The sequence below is a fragment of the Crinia signifera genome, chromosome 5 (genome assembly GCF_055691185.1).
Source record: "Crinia signifera chromosome 5, ASM5569118v1, whole genome shotgun sequence".
In the NCBI taxonomy this organism is placed as follows: domain Eukaryota; kingdom Metazoa; phylum Chordata; class Amphibia; order Anura; family Myobatrachidae; genus Crinia; species Crinia signifera.
Window position 1 is genome coordinate 106487114 of NC_139221.1, and position 21753 is coordinate 106508866.

The following is a 21753-nucleotide window of genomic DNA, read 5'->3' on the forward strand; positions in this document are numbered from 1 at the left end:
TAGTAGGTGGTAGGAAATACGCAACTATAAATAAAATGGAAAAAGAACAAAACTCTAAAGATTGGTCACGCAGTCATGTATATGGCTTGAAATTAGTTTCCCATTAAAACACAATGGGAGCTAGTTAAGAGCAGTGCTCAAAAGGTGTCAAGTCTACACTAAAACCATGCAAGCAGTTAGCTTTTTACCGGTCTGCTTAACTTAGGACAATAAATGCAAATGTCTAATGTGATGGCTTTAGTGCAACCTTGCATCTCTGAGCAATGTAAGTAAATAGGATTACTGCCTTTTTGTGAGAAACTGAAGAGATCTGAGAAATCCAGGGCATATTAGAATCATTATTACAATGCCTAAAGAATGCTCCCTGGATACTAGAAAACATACAGTACCTACCATTGGCACCCAAAGCAGGACCCATTATTTAAGCAGACTCACATCTACAGTATAGGGGGTATTCACTGTCAGGTGCTATTTCCGACAGGGGAAATAGCGCCCGCCGACTATGCATTGCTGCAGTTTCCAGCAGTGTTGAAGGCGGATTTTGACAAAACAGATCAGACTCTAAAACATGGGTCTTCAAACTGCGGCCCTCCAGATGTTGTGAAACTACATGTCCCAGCATGCATTGCCACATTTTTTCCTATAGGAGTATGCCAAAACTGTCAGGGCATGCTGGGAAATGTAGTTTCACAACATCTGGAGGGCCACAGTTTGAAGACCCATGCTCTAAAACATGTCGGATCGGTTTTGTTGGAAACGGCCGTGGATTGTCAAATTCACGGCCGTTTCTTAACAATCCACTGGCATTTTCACCAACACGCCCACTCGACAAGCGGAACATTGAATTCTGCCTGTCGAGTTGCAGACGAGCTGGCTGAAAACGGACGGAGATTCCAACTGCCGGGACATTCCGACAGTCGGAATCCCACCGCCTAAAGTCACACATTTCTATTGTTATTCACTACTCTGTTTCTGGGGTCTGGTATAAGCTCACTGACAATGTCTAGGTTAACAGTCCTCCCAAAAAGGTTGACATGCATGCATGGAACGGATCGACAAGTGGAAAGGGTCAACACAAGTTTTTTGTGTGTGTGTGTGGTGTTACTTGACAACTGAGCACGTGGACCCCCAATCAGTGTACCATGTTTGCTTGCCATGTTTCTGGCCACATTACCATTCAGAATCCACCTGGGTAGTGAGGTATGAAAGTCCAAAGATGGAGGGGAAAAAAAATGTGAAAAACTCATGTCAACCTATCATGTGTCAACAACAGCCACTTCCATCCATTGTGTGCATGTTGGCCACATGGTGTCAATATAGTGAATGATGACCTAGACATTGTCCATTAGTCATCTGAATATCCTGTTACTGTCCCCCTCTCACCTGGCCCCTGCTTAACACAAGCTAAATAATCTCACGGCATTTTTGTAAAGGCAAACAGATGAAAAATGTGTATTCAAAAAATAAAATTTAGCACACCAAGGAGACTTGTGAAATGGTTCCAAAATAATAGCCCCAAAAAAAAGTTAGACCAAAATTAATGCGTTTGTATTATGCAGATCCCAAATACATAAGTAACAGAAAAAGAATTAAAAAAAACATAAATGCATTAAAATAATTGCATTACTGACAACTAGGACCAGAAAGGGAAAAAAACTGAATGCCAAGGTGTGGCCAGGCAGCAGTTACAGCCTTGTCTAGGAGAAAGGTTTATGCTAATCAGTTCCAAAATAAATCAAAAGCAATAAGCACACACGCCATCATACATCCACAAAAGTAAATCTAAACAAACAATAACGATTTTTTTTTTTTTTTAAATCTCAACACTACCAGAAACATTCTGTCCAAATAGATTACCATTTGTTTTATTGCACAATTGTTTTGCAAATTAGTTTCTGTTTCAAGGAACCAGAAACTAAGATCAAACAACAGGAGAACAATTACAAGTATCTGGAAGCCCCCATCATTTGTATTGACAGGTGCGACAGATAAAACAAACAATAAGAAAAAAAAAGTTAAACAAATGAAATGTCAGAGTTTCTGAGAAATTTCCCCAAATTACTTACGATGCGTGCACACGGGGCGTTTTTGGCCAGCATGTATGGAGAGCAATGAAGTGAAAAATCGATGGGCTGAAAATCGGTCAGCGCATACACACTGAGCTATTTTTACCTGACCCAGTGATTTTCGCAGGTGGTGAACAACTTTCCACAGTAGGAGACTGTGGAAAGTGGTTCACTCGGCTGACAACTGGCGATGATGCAGGAGCACGCATTAGCACTCATCGCCAGGCCATACGCACTAGAAGATTTTGAACTCAAAGTAGCTCAAAACGGTAACCGAGAATACACACGGTGAGATATGCACTATTTTTCCATTCAATTTTGCTTATAGAAGCAAAATTCAAACAGAAAATCGAATGTGCATCGAATGGTTTTTCTATATTTGATGCAGATTCGATCCCAATGCGCACTCCCGTGGAGTGTAAATCTTATAGAAAAATAGTCTTGGCAGCAAAGACTATATAGTGAAAATCTAATGTAAAAACATCAAAACAATTAAACTGTAAATACACAAACACACACATTATATAAAAGCTAGTGGGAGCCAAAACAATAAATGGTACTTGTTTAGTTTCAGCCGATCCGATGCAATTTTTTACCTGTTATAACCCCACTATCCACTACGCATGGAGTTGATTTTATATAGTGTGGCGAGCGCAGTAATGTGTCCCCTCGTGGAGCTCGCTGCGCTCGTCACACTATATAAAGTCAACTCCATCAATAGTGGCTAGTGAGGTTATGAACAGGTAAAAAATCGCATCGGATCGGCCGATATATCAGCCGATATTGCATCCGATATATCGCCCGCCGTGAAACTAAACAAGTACCCAATAAATATATATTGTATCCCAATGGAAAAACACAACTACCTCCAAATAATATTTGTAAGGGCTCATGCAGCTTAACGATTGTAATTGATGGGCAACATGCTACACTTATATCACTAGTCCCAAAATACCACCACATGGGTCATTCCATGCCAAATAATAATTTAAAAAAAGTAACTTTTCAACCTGACAAGCTCAGATTTTCATGAAATTTAGTAGGATAATAGACGAAAAAAAAAACTAAACATTTTTTTGTTGAATTTGCAAGCATAAATTTTACATTTTCTGTCATGTTTGCAATTGCAACCCAGACTTCTTGTGGGGGCCGGGGATGATAGCATGCATGCGAGCTTCCATCCTCGGCCCCCCGGAGAAGGGGCGGGAGGACAAGAGAGGTGGATGGAGGGTGAAACTGAGAGGACGGAGGAGACACAGGACACGGTGACAAACCCCCCCCCCCCCCGGCCAGCGCACGGCCCCAGCATGACCACTGAGGCGGTGACCTCCATCGGAGGAAGCAGACAGGAGTGATGTGGACCCAGCTCAAGATGCAGCACAGGACCCAGCCGGGACAGGCAGGTGCACTGCCAAGGCCCCCGGTAAGACCACCAGAGGCGTCGACCCCCATCGGCTCCCGGCTGCGTCACCTGGCCATGACAGTGGTTTCTGGCCTGCAGGCCCCAGACGCTCCTCCAGCATGAGCTAATTGCGGGAGCCTGCCCACCACCCACCCGATACTCCAGGTGTACCCCTTCCCCCAAGGGAGGTGGTATGGTTACACGATCGGGGGCAGCGGCATGGAACTCAGCCCAGAGGGCCCAACTCCAAGCCCCAGCCCTCACTGACTCTCCCCAGGCCTCAGCGACTCTCTCCCCAGCCTCACTGACTGACCCTTGCCACCCACCCCCACAACAACCACCCACGCAGGCTCTCCCTCTAGGGAAGATGGCCTGTTGAGCCCTCCAGCTGCTGTGAGCAGCAGGATCAAGATGGCATCACAAATGGCTGCCTAGGAGCCATGCACTCAGCCATATGTAAACCCTGTGTCTCCTATGTCTAGTACATTGCACAGCAATCTGTATTTGTACTGTCTCTGCATATCTGTTACCTACCTGGCTGTAGTGGCGACCAGTGGCACCACTGATGGCTGCCTAGGCGCTGTGCAGCTTGGCGTGTATGTGTTCCCTGAGTGATAACTGTACTGTCTGCTTGTATTGTTGCTTGCCTGGCTGTCTTGGCGACCAGTGGCACCGCTGATTGCTGCCTAGGTGCTGGGCATCTTGGCGGGTATATGATCATGTATATGTTCCCTGTGTGATAATTGTACTGTGTCTGCTTGTACTGCTACCTACCTGGCTGTTGCCGTGACCAGTGATGCCTCTGATGGCTGCCTAGGCGCTGTGCACCTCGGCAAGTATATGTTCCCTGTGTCTATAATCCCCAGGGTACATCTAGCGTATACCTGTATGTGTTATGTATATCTGTACTATCACTGTCTAACTTACCTAACTGGCTGCTGCACAGAAATACAAATCAAAGTATACTGAGTATACCTGGCCAATAAAGCATTCTGATGAACACTGTATCACGGAGGGCTAGTCGTCTATCATCCAACCAAAGATCATGAAAATCTGAGATGGTCGGGTTGAAAGCAGTCATGATTTGGCATGGAATGACCCACACACCAAACTAAACGATGCATCGATCCCGGCGTGCGTTCTGTGCTTAACTAGCACACATAGCATCGCATCGAATGCCTTGTGCATGCAATGTGCATGCGATAAATAACTAGTACAAAAAGTATGTGCAGCACATACTTTTTGTACTGTGCGATGAGGTGCCACGGGAGCGCGCACCCCATCGCATAGCATCGCACCGCTGGGATCGGTGCGTGTGTGGGCACCATCAGTATATGATATTAACAGTAATTGATATTATAGCCCCAGCGGGTGTACAACGTCTCAAACCACATTGTCAATCTCCCTGGTTTGACAGCAGTCTTAATGAGCTCAAGAAAAGGGGGCGTCAAATTGAAAGACAATGGAGGAAGACTAAGGAGAAACACTCTCCCTGGCAAGATGTAATGAGTTTGCTCAATTCTTTTCAGATAAAATATCCGCCATCAGGGCTGGAATCTCCACAGTTCCATCAGAGGAGTGTCAAACCATAAAGTCTGACAATGTAAGCCACCTATCCTCATGGACCAGCTTTGACCCAATGGATGTAAAGGACATTGCTGAAATTGTCCAGATTTTGCATTTCACTACCTGTGATCTGGACCCTGCCCCAACCAAGCTCCTAATAGGGTGCATGGATATAATTGGCCCTGTCTTTGCAAAAATTGTTCAGTGCTCTTTGCACACATGAATTTTTCCTCAACCTCTAAAGGAAGCAATTGTTAGACCTCTTCTTAAAAAAACTCATTTAGATCCAGACTGCATGACCAACTACAGAAAGGTATCAAACCTTCCTTTTCTAGGAAAAGTCATTGAAAAAGTGGTTGCAAATCAACTGGAAACCGACCTGATATCTCATGATATGTATGATCCATTCCAATCAGGATTCAGGAGAAGGCATAGCACTGAAACAGCCCTGGTATATGTGCTAAATGATCTTCTGATGGCAAGAGACAGAGGTGACTGTTCAATCTTAATCCTTCATCTCTCTGCAGCATTTGATACTGTGGACCATGGGCTTCTGATTGAGCACCTGAAAAATTAATGTGGACTGGATGGCACAGTACTATGCTGGTTCAAATCATTTCTCACTGGCAGATCACAGAGTGTCATCTGGAGTATACTCATCTTCATCCGTGCCATTGCCATGCGGTGTCCCACAAGGTTCAATATTATCCCCCATGCTTTTTTGCAGTGTACATGCTGCTACTGGGTGAAATAATTAGGCGCCATGGCCTTGTCTACCACTGCTATACAGATGACACACAGCTGTACTTGTCCTTTGCTCCGGGCACCGAAAACCCAATAACAACCCTAAATGGCATCTAGCTGAGCTCCAGGAGTGGATGAGTGTCAGTTGGCTGAGACTGAATCCTGATAAAACAGAGATCCTTATGATAGGACCTCAACATCAAAAGGACAAGACTGCAGCATAGCCTCCCAACTGGACTGACATGGAGGTACAGAATTACAAATCTCTGATCATTTGCGGAATCTTGGAATGGTACTGGATGGTGGATTGACACTTAAACATAAATAAATATCAGCCACAATAAAATCCTCATTCTTTCATCTGAGGAACATCAAACACTTAATCCCATCTGAAGATCGGCCAAAAGTCATACATGCATTTGTATCATCTCGTTTGGATTACTGCAATGCCCTCTACCTTGGTCTCCCAGCAAAAGAACTGCACCGATTACAACAGGTACAAAACACAGCTGCCAGGCTGTTAACAAACCATCCCGTTCTAGCCACATAACTCCCATTCTCTACTCCCTTCACTGGCTGCCAATAAAATGGCAAATCATTTTCAAGATCAATCTACTGAGTTTCAAAGCGTTACATGACCAAAGCCCAAGGTCCCTGAAGCAGCTTCTGATTCCATACTGTCCCACCCAATTACTGTGATCTGTAGATGAAGGACTTTTAGCAGTACCTAGGATCTCCCGTAATTCATCTGGGGGTCGAGCTTTCAGCCATTCAGCTCCGACTGTATGGAACTCACTTCCCCGCACAGTTCGAGAAACCCTCACTCTAGAATGCTTCAAAAACAGACTCAAGACTTTCCTATTTACTCAAGCATTTCCTTCAGTCCCTTAAGTATTGATTATGAAAAGCTTTTATGTACTTCATTGTTCCTGTACTGTATTATATTCATTCTGTTAAGCGCCTTGGGTCCTATTGGAGAAAGAGCGCTATATAAATAAAATTATTATTATTATAAACAAGCTCTCCCTCACACTTCTAAAACATAAAATGGGTTGTGGCCTCATGGGAAAGCGGCATGGGTAAGGGGGTGGGGCAGCATTCCAACAGATGCTCAACTGCCCTCAAAGACTTCCTGCACTGTGGGCTCCTACTGTTAATGTTAATATAACAGTGCAACACCCAGCTATGTCATTGAGAAAGAACCATCAGTTTGGCGTCATACTCTGGGGGCAGAACATGGGTGACCTGCACACTGCTAGTGATGCCTCTGCAGCCACTGTATGCCTACATTATTACAATGAGCATATGTATGCCATAGTCATATAAAGTGTTTTGTTTTTTAATAAACAACAGCTCTTGTGCTAGAACCATGAAAGGGGGGGGGGGGATAAATAAAAAAATTGAAAAGAGGAAAAAGGATGAAAGAATGTCTTAAAACTGGAGAGTGTTGAACAGATGTTAAAAAGCAGCTACAATTCACTGCATGACTTCTAAATAGTGATTAAAAAAAAAAAGTTAAAGAGAATAGAAAATAAAATAATCTCTTCTAGGCACAAGGACGTAAACAGAGGCCATGTATCTTGTCCTACCATGCAAGGTTCAGAATAGTAAAAGCCCAGGGCAACACTGTATATGGAAAAAAAGAAATGGATAGTGGTAAATAAGTTTGGTTTCTGCAGATGTTAAAGTATTACAGCAGGACACTGTGCAGAATCTAGTGTGTGTGTGTGTGTGTGTGTGTGTGTGTGTGTGTGTGTGTTTGTTAAGTAGAGTTGGCTGACGTACTTGTCTTTTCTTGTGCCGCACATGTGTAGTTAGGAGAACAGAAGGCAACAGATTCACATGAAATGTTAATATTTTATAAGGGGAAAATAACTTAGGTAATGCTGCAGATTGTGTAGGAGACAATGACTAGCCTCCGGCCTCTTCCTTATAGACTCGGTTGCAGAATTAAAGATTAGCTATTCGCAGAAACACTGCAAATATAATTATGCTAAAGATTCATAACTAGGCAGAACTAAATATTTGATTTGGGGCTGCACATAGAGAAGCAATCCATTTACAAAGTTACACCTATAAATGGACACAGCAGGCAGCTGTATAGAAGGTTGAAAATTTACTTACTTAAGCTAATATTTTATTTAAAGGTCTCATCTTTTTGTTATTAAGGTGTGTACACACCGTGCATTTGCATTGCAATTCGATCCCAATCGCACAGCTAGCAAAACACATTTGATTTAGACTATATAATACAGATCTGTACTATATATAGTCTTGCCTGTCTATTTTTCTGTGCGATTTCCCCCAAAAGCGCATCAGGATTAAATAGGCTTCTATTATGGCTAAAAATCTTTTGATTTCTATTCGATTTGGACTATATAGTTAAGTATAGAAAGTTAGTCAGGATCGCACTGTGTGTGCGGGGCATTAGGTTAGCATTAAACGGGCGCTTCAGTACAGCACTTGCTAATACACGGTGAATGGAATTTCAGAACGAGAAAGAATGCCGTCATTAAATGTGTGGGCCATGTAATACCTCTTTTCTACAGACTTAAAATTACCAAGTTATTGCACTGGAGCATGAACAAACTCTGTGTTTTTGTCAGTGGATAAGGCTCCACATGTCTCCAGCCACCCAGGAATCCTTCTGAGCAGGTTTCTACATGGGAAGATCCCAGGTGAGCTCCAGTAAAAGCTGGTAAATCGTGTAATCCGACCTAGGCCCCATTTCTAGTGCGGGAAGAGTCGCATTCAGGCACAAGGAAATTATGTCATCTCCAAAACGGCACTGCGCAAGCGTGCAGTGTGAATGGTGCTGGACAGAGAATAACCCGTATCGACACTGCGGTGGAAATGGGTTATGTGTTCCAAATCTCTGGTCAGACCAGGGATTACAGTGGAAAAGCAGTATAAGAGAAAGGGGAAAAAAGTGGTGCACAATTACACCAACATTTAATAATTATTGTTTAAAACATGAAACATAAGCTATTCCACTTATTTTTGTTTTGCAGCATTTACATTTGATGTAATAATCAACCTATTTGATACAAATACCACCTAATTAACAAAACAACTCAGATGAACTACTGCAGTTGCCACATGGAGAAGACTATCCTCACCACAATCCACTGATTGTTTTAATTACAGTAGTACATCGATCACTCAATGGGGCAGATGTATTAAGCCAGGCATGTCCAACGTTGGCCCTCCAGATGTTGTGAAACTACACATCCCAGCATGCTTTGCCACAGTTTTGCTATTAGAGAATGCTAAAACTATTGCAAAGCATGCTGGGATGTGTAGTTTCAAAACATCTGGAGGGCCAATGTTGGACATGCTTGTATTAAGCCTTAACAAGAGATAACTGCAAGGGTGATAAAGAGAGACAGACGTCCAGCCAATCACATCCTAACTGCCATGTTACAGCCTGTGCTTGAAAAAGTCAGTAAGGAGCTGATTGGCTGGACATTTATCTCTCTTTATCACCCTTGCATTTATCTCTTGTTAAGGCTTAATACATCTGCCCCATTGTGCCAATCGAAAAATGCACATTTACAAAATGTAATCCTTAATACTGTGTCATCTGTATGGTAATGTATATTTCTTACTATTACAAAAATGAGAATTGAACAGGTTATTAGGGAAGCCGGTCATATTCCTGTTCTTCATTAAGAAAAGAAGCTAAAATTTAAAAAAAATAGGCAATCTTGCCTGATCATGTAAGTGAGTTTTTGTTATACCACTGCTTTATGTGCAAGAGACCTGTCTAGTTCTAATGTCAACTAGGCGCCTTTTAGGATCTTAACGACCACAAAAATAAACTTGGGCCGAGGGAAGAAAAACGCAGAAGTGGAAATAGATTTACCTTATTTAGTGATCATTTGCAGCTCAGAACCATTTCCTTGAATTTAACTGTACGCTATTGGCTAATTGTGTTACTTGTGTTCCTAAATAGGATAATAAAGGCCATGTTCATACTTTTAATGACCTCTAGAAGCCGTCACCCAAGCTGCAATCTGACCGCAAAGTCTTGTAAAAACACTTGGAGAAATTCACTGAAGCCGTGTGTAAGCTAGAGATGCCATAAAACAAGCTATAGAGGCGCTAAAGCCACAGCTGCTCTTTGTCAATCTACTGTTAAATACTATGATGATTACCCCACAAACTGTTCCCATACAAACTCTCTCTCGTGCGCGCGCGCCCCCCCCCCCCCCCCCCCACACACACAAAAAAAGATTTCCCTACCCCAACAAGTAATACTGATTTCCCATGCAGGCTCTAAGTATAGCATTTGATCACGCCCATGGTGACGTGAGTGGGTTAGCTCTTCTCCAAGTCACATGGCAGAGATTACGCTCTGGAGAAGCCGTATAGAATGTATTCTGCGGTCTCATGTGACACCAGAGAGGATGATTCCCTCTTCATCTTAACCTGTCACAGTGGGGCCAATTGGGTACTGTACTTTTCTAGCTTCAAAAAAAAAAAAAACCATAGCATTTAAAGAAGGGATGGGGAACCTTTGGCCCTCCAGATGTTATTGAACTACGCATCCCAGCATGCCCTGCTACAGTTTTGCTATAAACTGTTGCAAAGCATGCTGGGATGTGTAGTTCAAAAGCTGGAGGGCCAAAGGTTCCCCATCCCTGATTTAAAGCATCCCAGTTGACACCACCCTAACAGACATAAACCAACGTACACCACGTTAATAAACTGTAGGCAACTTTCATATGAGCCGTCTAGTTTAAAACCATAGTATATTAAAATGTGTAGATAATTTGACTGACTGTATAGCATATAACCAGTTATTGTATCTTATGTGATCAAATCTAGACTCTAGTTCCTGTGAAATAAAACCTGGTCAAAGTTTTCTTCCTTTGGAGGTCCAGTCCGGTCCTGTAATATCCACAATCACGGTTTGCAGAAATATAATATAGCATGAAATCAATAGACATGAATTAGACATCATTGCATATTTAGGATACTAAGCATACAATCCTATTCAGTCTCATTCTTATGGTGTGAAAGAAAGTATAAGAAGTCTTACCTTGATTTTGTATAAATACCCTAAGCAATGGATTGGCACTTGACACGGCCTTGCAGAAATTGCCGTCATTGTTGATTGGAAGGAGGTCGCCGTGTACATCAGCATAGCCAAGCATCACATCTACGTTGGAGAGCTTGTGGACTTGAATGAGAAGGTTGTAGAAATCCTCGAAAGTTCCAGGCTTGTAACGGTTTAATGAGAACCTTCTGAACTCTGCTCCATACTAAAAAAAAAAAAAATATGACCAATGAATCTCAGGTGAGGTTTTTTTTTCCATATAGCAGATCCTAAAATAAACAAGTGCCCAATATCAGCAATCGTTCAATTACTGATTTAAAAAATAGTAGCATCTCTATAGATTTATGATTTACAGACTAAATATCAGAAAGTGAAAGAACCGGCTAGTCATCTGTTGTGATGTACTAAGTAGGGGATGCATATTGTAGTCTCTTGGTCAGCTCAGAAAGCTGCCAAGCTTGCCGCTTACCAAGCGACTGATACGCCGCCCCGCTGAATTCCCGCCTCCCTCGCCGATGATTGCAAGCTTACGAGCAGGGCCCTCCTACCCAGTTTGTTTTATCATTGTTATTTCCAATTGTAAAGCGCAACATAATATACTGCGCTATATAAAAACCTGTAAATAAATCATTCGATGGTCGCTGACCATTGAATGATTTTTCCTAGTTTCGCAAATAAAAAAGTCAGAGGGAACTTTTATTTGCGAGTGACAGGATGAAGATGGGGGGGGGGCGGCTGACATCAGCCGCCCGCTAACATAGCCATGGGAACAACCCCGCATTTTCATGGGGACACTTCTAAAATGCTGGGCATTCACAAGGGCGATCCCCATCCCTGCCGCAGTCCGCCTTGATGTTTGTGAATGGCTCTGTGAGTATGCAAGTCGCCGAAGCCAATTGCAAAGGAGGCCTGCACATGCGCATAATATACCATGCGCAGTACCAAAAACATCAGGACGGGGCCGAACTCACAGTATTGCGAGTCAATTAGAATAACCCCTATGCCTATAGGACTGCACAATAAAAGACCTGTTTCACTGCAAAAACACAGAGGTTCAGTGACGCCTGTGTGCTTACACCCAGCCACTGACAAGTTTTCGCTAAAAAAGGGGCTACTTTTGGGGATTTTGCTTTGTCTGTCTGAGCGAGGCGAAACCAATCTCAAATACGCCAGTATATCAGGGCCAATGACCTAACTCGGTGACCCTGTTACCTTCGATCAGCGATCACGGGTAATAGGATCTCGGCCATATAGATTTATAGGAAGAGAAGCCTACTTTAAATTAAACACATTCTAATTTGAAAAAAATAAAATGAGGGTTATTTCAAACAACTGTTTTAGTGAGAATCTGACTGTGCATGGCATTACTCCCATCTCATGACCTGGGGGGGTTAAATATGAGAAGCATATGCTGCATACATCCTCTCAGTGTAACATATAGATTATTCACGCATATCAGAAAGGTCAGCAGACAATCTCCAGTAATCTCTATTAGCCAAGCTTTAGCTAATTGCAAATACAGAAAACATGTAAATGGGAATTACAGTTAATAGAGAAGTAACAAGGTCTATGCTGTGCGGAATTCTGGATGCCTTACTAGTAACAATTATAACTAAACCTTCCAGGGTAAAACTCTCCTCTTCTAGCATTACTTTATCAGTAAAAACTTAATAGAATATTGTGCAGATTTTTTTTAAGTAGAAAACCGGAATATAAACACGACGGAAAATACATCAAATATTTAGCAAGCAACATTCTATGCAAAACTGTTAAACATATAAAGGATCAACACATTATTATGGCACATGCAGTGTCAGATTGGGGCATGAAGGGCCCACCAAGGGAATGCACTGGTAGGATCCCATGTAGAAGTGTGGCCAGCTGCCATAGGCTGGGCCCCTTGATAAATGCAAATACATATAGCAATTACTGCTAGTACATGCAATGCACCAGTTTAATAACAGCAATGTAATGTAAAAAAACGGCACCATAGTCGTGTGATTCCTAGAGGACAGAGGGGCCGTCCCTACACATGTGGGTTTATTTGGAGCTACTCCGCTTGTTTGATAGTAATTAGGCATTTAAAAAATGTTGTATTTTAGACCACAATAAGCACCGTGTACACCAACAATGATAATCAGACAAATATACAATTTTATACTCTTAAAGGGGTATTCAATCTGGATTCCGACTGTTGGGACCATGGCCATTTTCCCATGTCAACTCGCCAGTCAGCATTCAATGTATTGACTGTCAGAACGGCCGTGGATTGTCCTAAACAGACACGTTTAGTTTGTCGGCTGCAGATTCAACAATCCATGGCTGTTTCCAATAATACAGATTCGCCTTGCTAGGGAGGCGAGTCTGTAGCAGACGAGACCCAGCCAGGATTAAATACGGATATTTCCACTTGTTGGAATAATCGTCAGGAAACCCCCCTTATTCTCATATACATTTTCTGTCTCTATGGCCTGAACTCAATTAGCTATCTTTCAATTAAGGCAGATTTGCTGATGAAAACTAGCTTAAGATAATAACTTTATTATGTCATGAGAATGAATCATTAAACTGCATTAAAGAGCACACTATCACCAAACACAATGAAAATGTAGGTGTATATTTACTACGCATTAAAGGTAGCCACACACGGACCGATTTTTATTAAATGATATCACAGTTTTCGACCAATTGGAACAACCTATTGCTTAATAACTGCCCGTGTGTGGGCATGATAACAATGCCTCTCGTTCATCTTGTTTGCAGATCCCTTCAGCATGTAGAAAGATAACAACCTGTCTTGCAGGATTTGGCACACATCATTTCGTGTGTAGTGATGATGAACGATGTGCCAATGATGTGTTATTGATTTGCAGTCATTAAATGACCCATCAAATACTCTGATTGTATGCACAAGCGTTCTGTGTGTGCGCGTGTGTATGACATTATTTAACGCAAAAACAGGCTTTTAATGGGTCCTTTACACTTGTGAGATTTTACCCAATTCTGGTGGATTGTGCCTGATGTGTAGGTCCCAATGCACAATCCCGTGCCATTGGGTATAGTAAATATACCGAGTGATCTTTTACTTTCCCCTCAATGCATATATATTAAGCACATTTGAATGAAAAGCTGCGTTTATAGACCTACATTGTCTAGATCTTTGCATGTGGTAACTGGTTACGGCTTCTTATCTCCCCACCCACATTTTCACTGTATAGCTGACTTTGTGGCTGTTCCAAAGCAATTAGTAGAAGACCACCCTGTTGTTTTTCGATTATAGTAGTGCTGGGGCTGTCAGTTGGAACAGTGGGTGGCTAAACAAGAATGCTGTAAAACTTGCATTATGTACAAAAGGGCCACATCATAGCAACTAGCTCTTTGCTTCATTAAAATACAATGCAAATTGACAGCATTGTGGTGACAGTTTCACTACACCCACAAAAACCATATTCAGAGAATTACATACCACATAGAGAGGTCAAAATTCAGATGGCAATTATCTATCCCATTTAACCCGCACTAAATTAATGACTTATAAGCAGAGGAAAAAACTATTTCCATATTTTTGATTGGATGGTTCGGCAATCTGGAAACGGAGAAAGGATCCCAATGTCCTTTATTTAGCACTGCTAAGTGTATCAAAAGCCAGAGTGTTTATGGTTTTATTTATTTTTACCTTTTTAGGATTCATGACTTATAAGTCATTAATTTAGGTTTGTTCTTAATCAATTAAATGGGTTGGTTAAAGGCAGTAAAGGTGCCCACACACTAGAAAGATCTGCGATCGTAAGATGTGCGCATAAATTAGCCTTCAAATCCTGGACAAAAGATTTCAGGCAAGCGCACATCTTTTCCAAAGATTTTTCTCAAGATCCCGTGTGCTTTCCTTTGGATCTTTTGTTAAATCTTCTGATCTTTCATGCAGCACGTAAGATCAGAAGATGTAGCAAAAGATCCACGGGAGCGCGCATCGGACCGAAATCAGCCGATTTTCGACCGATTATCGGTAAACATCGGACGATATATCGGCCGATTTATAAAAAAATCAGCCAATTGGCCAAAAAATCATTCTAGTGTGTGGGCACCTTTAGAATGGGGCCTATTTGGGAGAACAAATCAGAAAATATCTTATCATTGAATTTCTGAGACTAGTATTTAAGAAAAGCCACAGGTTGCTGATAGTCTATAGTTATTCAAAAACATAAGGTTAGATTTTTGTTTCTAACATGTGTAATTAGTCAATTAAAACGTATTCCTGAAATTAGGGGGAGTAGTCATTATTACTGACTTTATGCTATAACCAGGGCTGATTAAAGGTTCAAGGTGCCCTTGGCTAATGCACATACATCTCCCTTTGTAAGGCTGTTAATTAAACACAGATGTACGGGTGCCCAGGGACTCACCATTCATATGAGGGGTATAGCACGCCAACAGTGGGGATTCCAACAATCATTAGTCAAAATTTGAAATCCCGACTGCACAATTAAGCCCCTTACGGTCTCGCCATGCTGCGGGCGTCATGGCTAACTGTGCTTGCTACCTATTCTATTCTCTCTCTGTGAGGGTCGTGCACCACCATGAGGGAGAATAGCCTCTGCCAGTTGGGATCCCAACTGGCAGGATTCCGACGTCAGTGTAATGACTGTTGGAATCCCGACTGTTGGGAGGTCATCCAACACCTCCATTCCTACTGTCCATGTGCCAGTAATGAAGTTTATACATCTGGTATGTAGGATCGGTACTTGTTTCCTAGCACGGCTCCCCCGATTTTGATTGTATTACATCTTATACAATCGCATGAATCGCATGCAATATAGCGGCATGCGATGCAATCCAATTTTTAATTGTACAAGCACCCTGATGGGTGCTTTTAATATTAAATGCACCCCCATTGGCAACGCCACCCCCACTATCAATGCCAACCCGAAGCGTGGCGAGCGCAGCGAGCCCACGAGGGGCGTCGGTACGCGTCCTCTGACCTTTTCATACCCCCACTATCCACGTCGGCGTGGAGTTGATTTTAGATAGTGTGGCAAGTGCAGCGAGCCACCAAGGCCCAAAGCGTGGCGAGCCCCGGGAGGGGACACGGATTACTTTACATGTATTGCACTTCACTTACCACGCTTTGGGCTCGTATTCCGCGTCCCCTCGCGGGGCTCACCACACTATCTAAAATCAACTCCACGCCAACGTGGATAGTGGGGGTATGAAAAGGTAAGGACGCGTACCGCTGCGCTCACAACTCTTCGGGTTGGCATTGAACCTGGGGGTGGCATTGACTATGGGGGGCCATTTAACATTGTACAAGCACCCTGATGGGTCCTTACAATCAAAAATCGTATACGATCGCATCAGATGGCATACGATGCGATGCAATATTTTATTGTGCAATATTGTGTCGCATCACATACCATATTTAGTGTAATGGTATACGATGCGATGGGCGCCGTGTTAGGAAACAAGTACCGTAGGATCTAATGTTTGTGGCATGTGAAGGAGACGGTGGGTTTAGGCTGCCCAGCTAGTACTGTAGCACAATGTACATAAAGTAATGGTTCCATCAGCAAGCTACATTTGCACAGCCATCTGAGTCACCTTAACAACTTTACCCCACACACACACACACACATTGCATCAGGACTGGTGATTGCTAAAAAGCATGGACTAAATTAGGCTTTTACTTTATTCCTCAGCTGTCAACTGCAAGGTGCCATAGGCTGCAGCATAACCAGCCCTGGTGCCATAGGCTGCAGCCTAATCAGCTTATTGTTTAATCAGGCACTGGCTGTAACGCATGGAGGTAGAGCAACGGTTCTCAAACTGTGGGTGCTGACCCAAAAGTGGGTCCTGATCTTCTCAGCATGGGGTCGCGATTCCATGTTGCTGACCATCAGGCTGATGACTTTTTTAATATATCAGTGATTCAAGGAGTCTGAAATCTTTTGCATTGTCTGTTATATTAGACTCCTCCCATCATTTTGTGCCTCCACAATGCTGCCATGTATGTACTGTGTGCTGGCCACACATGTGATGTGATGACCTTCTGCAGTAACTTGCTGGGGTCCTGTATTTTTATTGTCTGATGGGGTCCCAGAGCAAATAGTTTGAGGACCCCTAAGGTAGAGAATATCTGGCTATTATACTAGGAACTGGGAAAGGTTTGGAGATGGAGGTGGGAGAGGATCATGTTAACGTGTTTTTCTTACATTATTTAAAGAAAGGAAAAAATCTTTGGGTACTTGTGTATTTTGGCGGCGCCCATCGCATCGCATACCATAACGCATACGATGGTATGCGATGCGACGCGATATCGTACGACAGTGCACGATGGCATACAATTTTGAAATTGTATGCCATTGTACATGGCATACAATGCCATACGATGCGATGCGATTAAACATTGTATAAGCACCCTAATGGGTGCTTATACAATGTTAAGCACCCTAATGGGTGCTTACAATGTTAAATGCACCCCCACGCCACCCCCCCACTATAAACGTGAACCCGAAGCGTGGCGAGCGCAGCGAGCCCGTGAGGGGCGGCGGTACGCGTCCTACGACCTTTTCATACCCCCACTATCCACGTCGGCGTGGAGTTGAGAATAGAATAGTGTGGCGAGCGCAGCGAGCCACCGAGCCCGAAGCGTGGCGAGCGCAGCGAGCCCCGCGAAGTGACGTGGATACCAGTGAAGCCTGCGAAGGGACACATTTACCTGTGAAGGTATCCGTGTCCCCTCGCAGGGCTCGCCACGCTTCGGGCTCGGTGGCTCGCTGCGCTCGCCACACTATTCTATTCTCAACTCCACGCCGACGTGGATAGTGGGGGTATGTAAAGGTCGTAGGACGCGTACCGCCGCCACTCGCCACGCTTCGGGTTCACGTTTATAGTGGGGGGGGGGGGGGTGCCGTGGGGGTGCATTTAACATTGTAAGCACCCATTAGGGTGCTCAAAAGCACCCTTTAGGGTGCTTATACGATTTTTGATCGTATAGGGGGTCAAAATCGCGTCGCATCGCATGCCATCGGGTACATGGCATGCGATGCGATACGTTCGTCGTACGACGGACATCGGGGGCGCCGCCAAAATACACAAGTACCAATCTTTGTTATGTGGTCACCATAGCATAATAGCACTAATGCTATTTACAAAATGCAACAATACACTCTGTAAATTGACAAAACAAATTAGTCCATAAAGTATAGCCATATTCCATAAATATCAGCCTATTACATTATGATGGCACTATTTTTCACCATAACATATAATACATAAAATAAAACATAAGGATAGTGTAACGACTTTTAAACGGCTGCCCAATAGACATGAAACCATACAGATTGCAAACTATTTAAAATTAGTTTATATGTAAATCAAGTCTATGAGAATGTGTGCAACTAATAATAATAAGAATCAAGCAAAGGTACTAGTGGTTTCATTAGATTTCACTTAGATTTAATTGTTTGCTCATTTGGATCTAATACATTGCATAGTCCCCAGACAAGTTCAACAAAGGACAAAGCTATAAACTGAAACACTGCACTAGCTCTCACCGGCTTATCTATGGCAAATATTTGCTATACATTTCTAATAGAAAGCATTTATTGTGTTAAGCATGCCTCAAGCAAATGGAAAGGTTTTATTGTTCCTCAGTGAGAAAAACAAAATAGCAATCTAGCAAATATGATACCTTTTGCTAGATTGCTATTTTGTTTTTCTCACTGAGGAACAATAAAACTTTTCTTATCAACTGGCTAACACGGTACCAAACTTTTTTCTTTTGACTAAATCAAGCAAATGGAGAATAACAGATCCCAATGGAGGCAACAGTGGCTATTTGACTACATTTTTAATGATGGTAAAAAGGAACACCTTAAACCAGTGGTTCCCAAACTGTGTGCCTAGGCACCCTGGGGTGCCCCAGGACACTTGCAGGGGTGCCTTGGGTTGGTGGACCAGGATAAATTCATATTATTTATGGTCAATGTACCAGGCAAAACCAGTGCTTGTGGCTGCCAATCATAATATATGTGGACAAACAGAAGCAAATCCTTTTTTTTCTGAATTTCTTGATAAAAAGCATTTGGCCTAGGGGTGCCTTGAAAATATTTTGATGCTCTAGGGCGCCATGATTCAAAAAAGTTTGGGAACCCCTGCCAATATACTATTTCAATCACCTATGAAACCACCAATGGGGACATTTACGACGATGGGAGTTCTATTTCCCATGGGATATTGCTATGGGCAACCAATCTGAACCTACTTCTTATTTATTTAGTACCTTCTAGAAGATAATAGATAGTATCTGATTGGTTGCCCATAGCAACATCCGATTTGCAATAGAACTCCCATCTTAGTATATTTCCCCCAAGCATTGTTATTGCTACACACAGTAATATCATGTTATCACATTAAATGTCAGTTAATGAAGTAATTTTTTATATCAAATAGACAATTGCAGAACTCAGCACTGATTCAGATTGAGGAAAAAAGCTAAAAAAGAAAAAAAAAAGGTGCATATTGAAGGTACTGAATTTTAAATTGCAGTGTACACACATAAAGCGGTCCATGATTTGTGGGGTATGTGCAAACAGCCAACATTTTCCCTGTATGCTGTGCAGCTTACTCAGTCAGCCAAAGAAACATGTAAATAACGTACTAAATATATGCACTGGTCAAATAAATAAGGAGGTTATTCAGGCCTGATCGAGGTTGTGTGAATTCACAAGCAGATTGATTATCAAATGCTTCTGGGTCGCTCTGCGCTTGCCCGATGCCAAGCAGTGACAAAAATCAGCAAATTCTTTTTTCCCAAACCGCCTTTGTGTAATCGGCCATTTTCTGGTAGGGCTAGAGAAACCGCAGGCATGCCTACGTGTTTTCAGGGAGGGTGTGTGATGTCAGCTTGGAACAGTCTGGATCTGTCACAGACTTGCAGAAGAGATACGTACACTTGCACAGACCAAGGAAATCATTAAATGGAGAGAGAGTTGTGAATCGGTTTGCAGCTCAGAGATCTATTAGCAAGTCATTCACAGACTAAAGGCCCCCTTACACTTGTCCAACAAGTTGGACCTGATTGACTCCTATCCTATATGCAGGAGGATCAACCTCTTGCTATCTCTTGGTTATACCCAATGGCACGGGATTGTGCATTGAGTCCTACACATCAGACACATAAGATTTTGTCAGATAAATTGACCTAATCCACCCGAATTGGGTCAAATCTGACAAAATCTCACAAGCGTAAAGGGCCCTTTACAAATTGGCATGAGTGGAAACATATTTTTGTTGTTGATCCCTGAACATAACTGAATGACATATGTGCGGATACATTAACTGAAATCATTTTACCTGCAACATTGTAATATGGTCACAATAACAAATATGTATCAACTATATAAACAGACCGATGAGCTGCCACCTGCTCACAGCAGCGGGTGCTCTCCGACCATACAGATTTTTTTTCCTTAAGAAAGCAAAGTAAAACATTTCCTTTTTATTTTGGACTATATCCCTGTACTGCTTACAACACTTCTACAGATACAACTCATCTGCATACTTCCTGTGTCCATTATCAGTTGAAGAACACAAGGCTTACTACCAATTAATAATCTACCTATGCAGAAAAAAAAGCCAGATTTATGTCTGATTGCTCACTATGGTGCATATTTATCATTATTATTTGTACTTCAATCCTTTGAAAATGTGTTTCACATTATTTTAGTATCACAGAAATATGGAAGGGCAGTTGGAGGAAAAGTCACAAAGTTCTCCAAGCCCTTAAGTTTATTTCCAATAATTTTAATGGGAAATGTGATCTGCTTAAATCCACTAAAAGTACTGTAGTACAGACCTCTGGGGTCTGCATAGAGAGCACTCACCAAGGTCCAAAATAGAAATGGCAAAAAGGTTTTTAATACAACACCAAATATCAATCAAGGTCGATGTTTCAGACTATAATAATTCCTTTGTCAAGACAGATATAGGGGGAAATTTAAGAAGATGTGTATTCTACTTCACATGTGATGTTGCTATGGGCAACCAATCAGAATCTACTTCTTATTTATTTAGCACCCTCTAGAACAGGCATTCCCAACCACGGTCCTCAAGGCACACTAACAGTGCAGGTTTTAGTGATATCCAGGCTTGAGCACAGGTGACTTAATTAGTACTGGGGCTATTTTGATTTAACCATCTGTGCTGAAGCCTGGATATCATTAAAACCTGCACTGTTGGTGGGCCTTGAGGACCGTGGTTGGGAAAGCCTGCTCTAGAACCTTGATGGCTAACCTTGACACTCCAGCTGTTGTTGAACTGCACATCCATGCTGGGATGTGTAGTTTATAAACATCTGGAGTGTCAAGGTTAGCCATCAAGGCTCTAGACGATAGTAGACAGGATCGGATTGGTTGCCCATAGCAACATCACATGTGAAGTAGAATACACATCTTAGTAAATTTCTCCTATAATGTATAGCCTGGCAGCAGAGTGAAGAGCAGCATGGTGCACTATGCATGGGGTGCCCCCTTAAATGGTGTGTGTGTGTTTGTGTGTGTGTGTGTGTGTGCGTGTATCTCATTATACACACACACACTTTCCAGCACACTGCAGTGATTGGCATCTAGTAAGCGGATGCTGTGAAACTCCTGGCCAGCATGTCAGTTTACAGCACTATCAGTGCTGGTCATCAGCAGCCAGACACTGATCCCAGTGTACAGCATAGTAAACACAAGACAATATCCTTAACGACCAGTGAAAGCAACATTTTCGTGCATATCGTCTAGTGTGTACGCGCTATGTTGGCATGTGCGATCCCATGCCTCACCAGCATGTAGGCCTGATGGATGACATCATTAGAGAGCCATTCAGCATGGCGCTTGCTCCACCACTGTCTCCCGTCGCAGCCAGCATTG

At 42.6% G+C, this 21753-nt stretch overlaps 1 protein-coding gene across 1 annotated transcript in view; it reads right to left on the reverse strand.

Moving 5' to 3' along the window:
- PARD6G (par-6 family cell polarity regulator gamma) overlaps positions 1-21753 on the reverse strand; it is a 120665-nt gene that overhangs the window by 65764 nt on the left and 33148 nt on the right. Inside the window, exon 2 of the mRNA XM_083187805.1 lies at positions 10823-11045. Within this exon, the coding sequence (XP_083043931.1) occupies positions 10823-11045 (223 nt within the window). The remainder of the gene's footprint in view (positions 1-10822; positions 11046-21753) is intronic.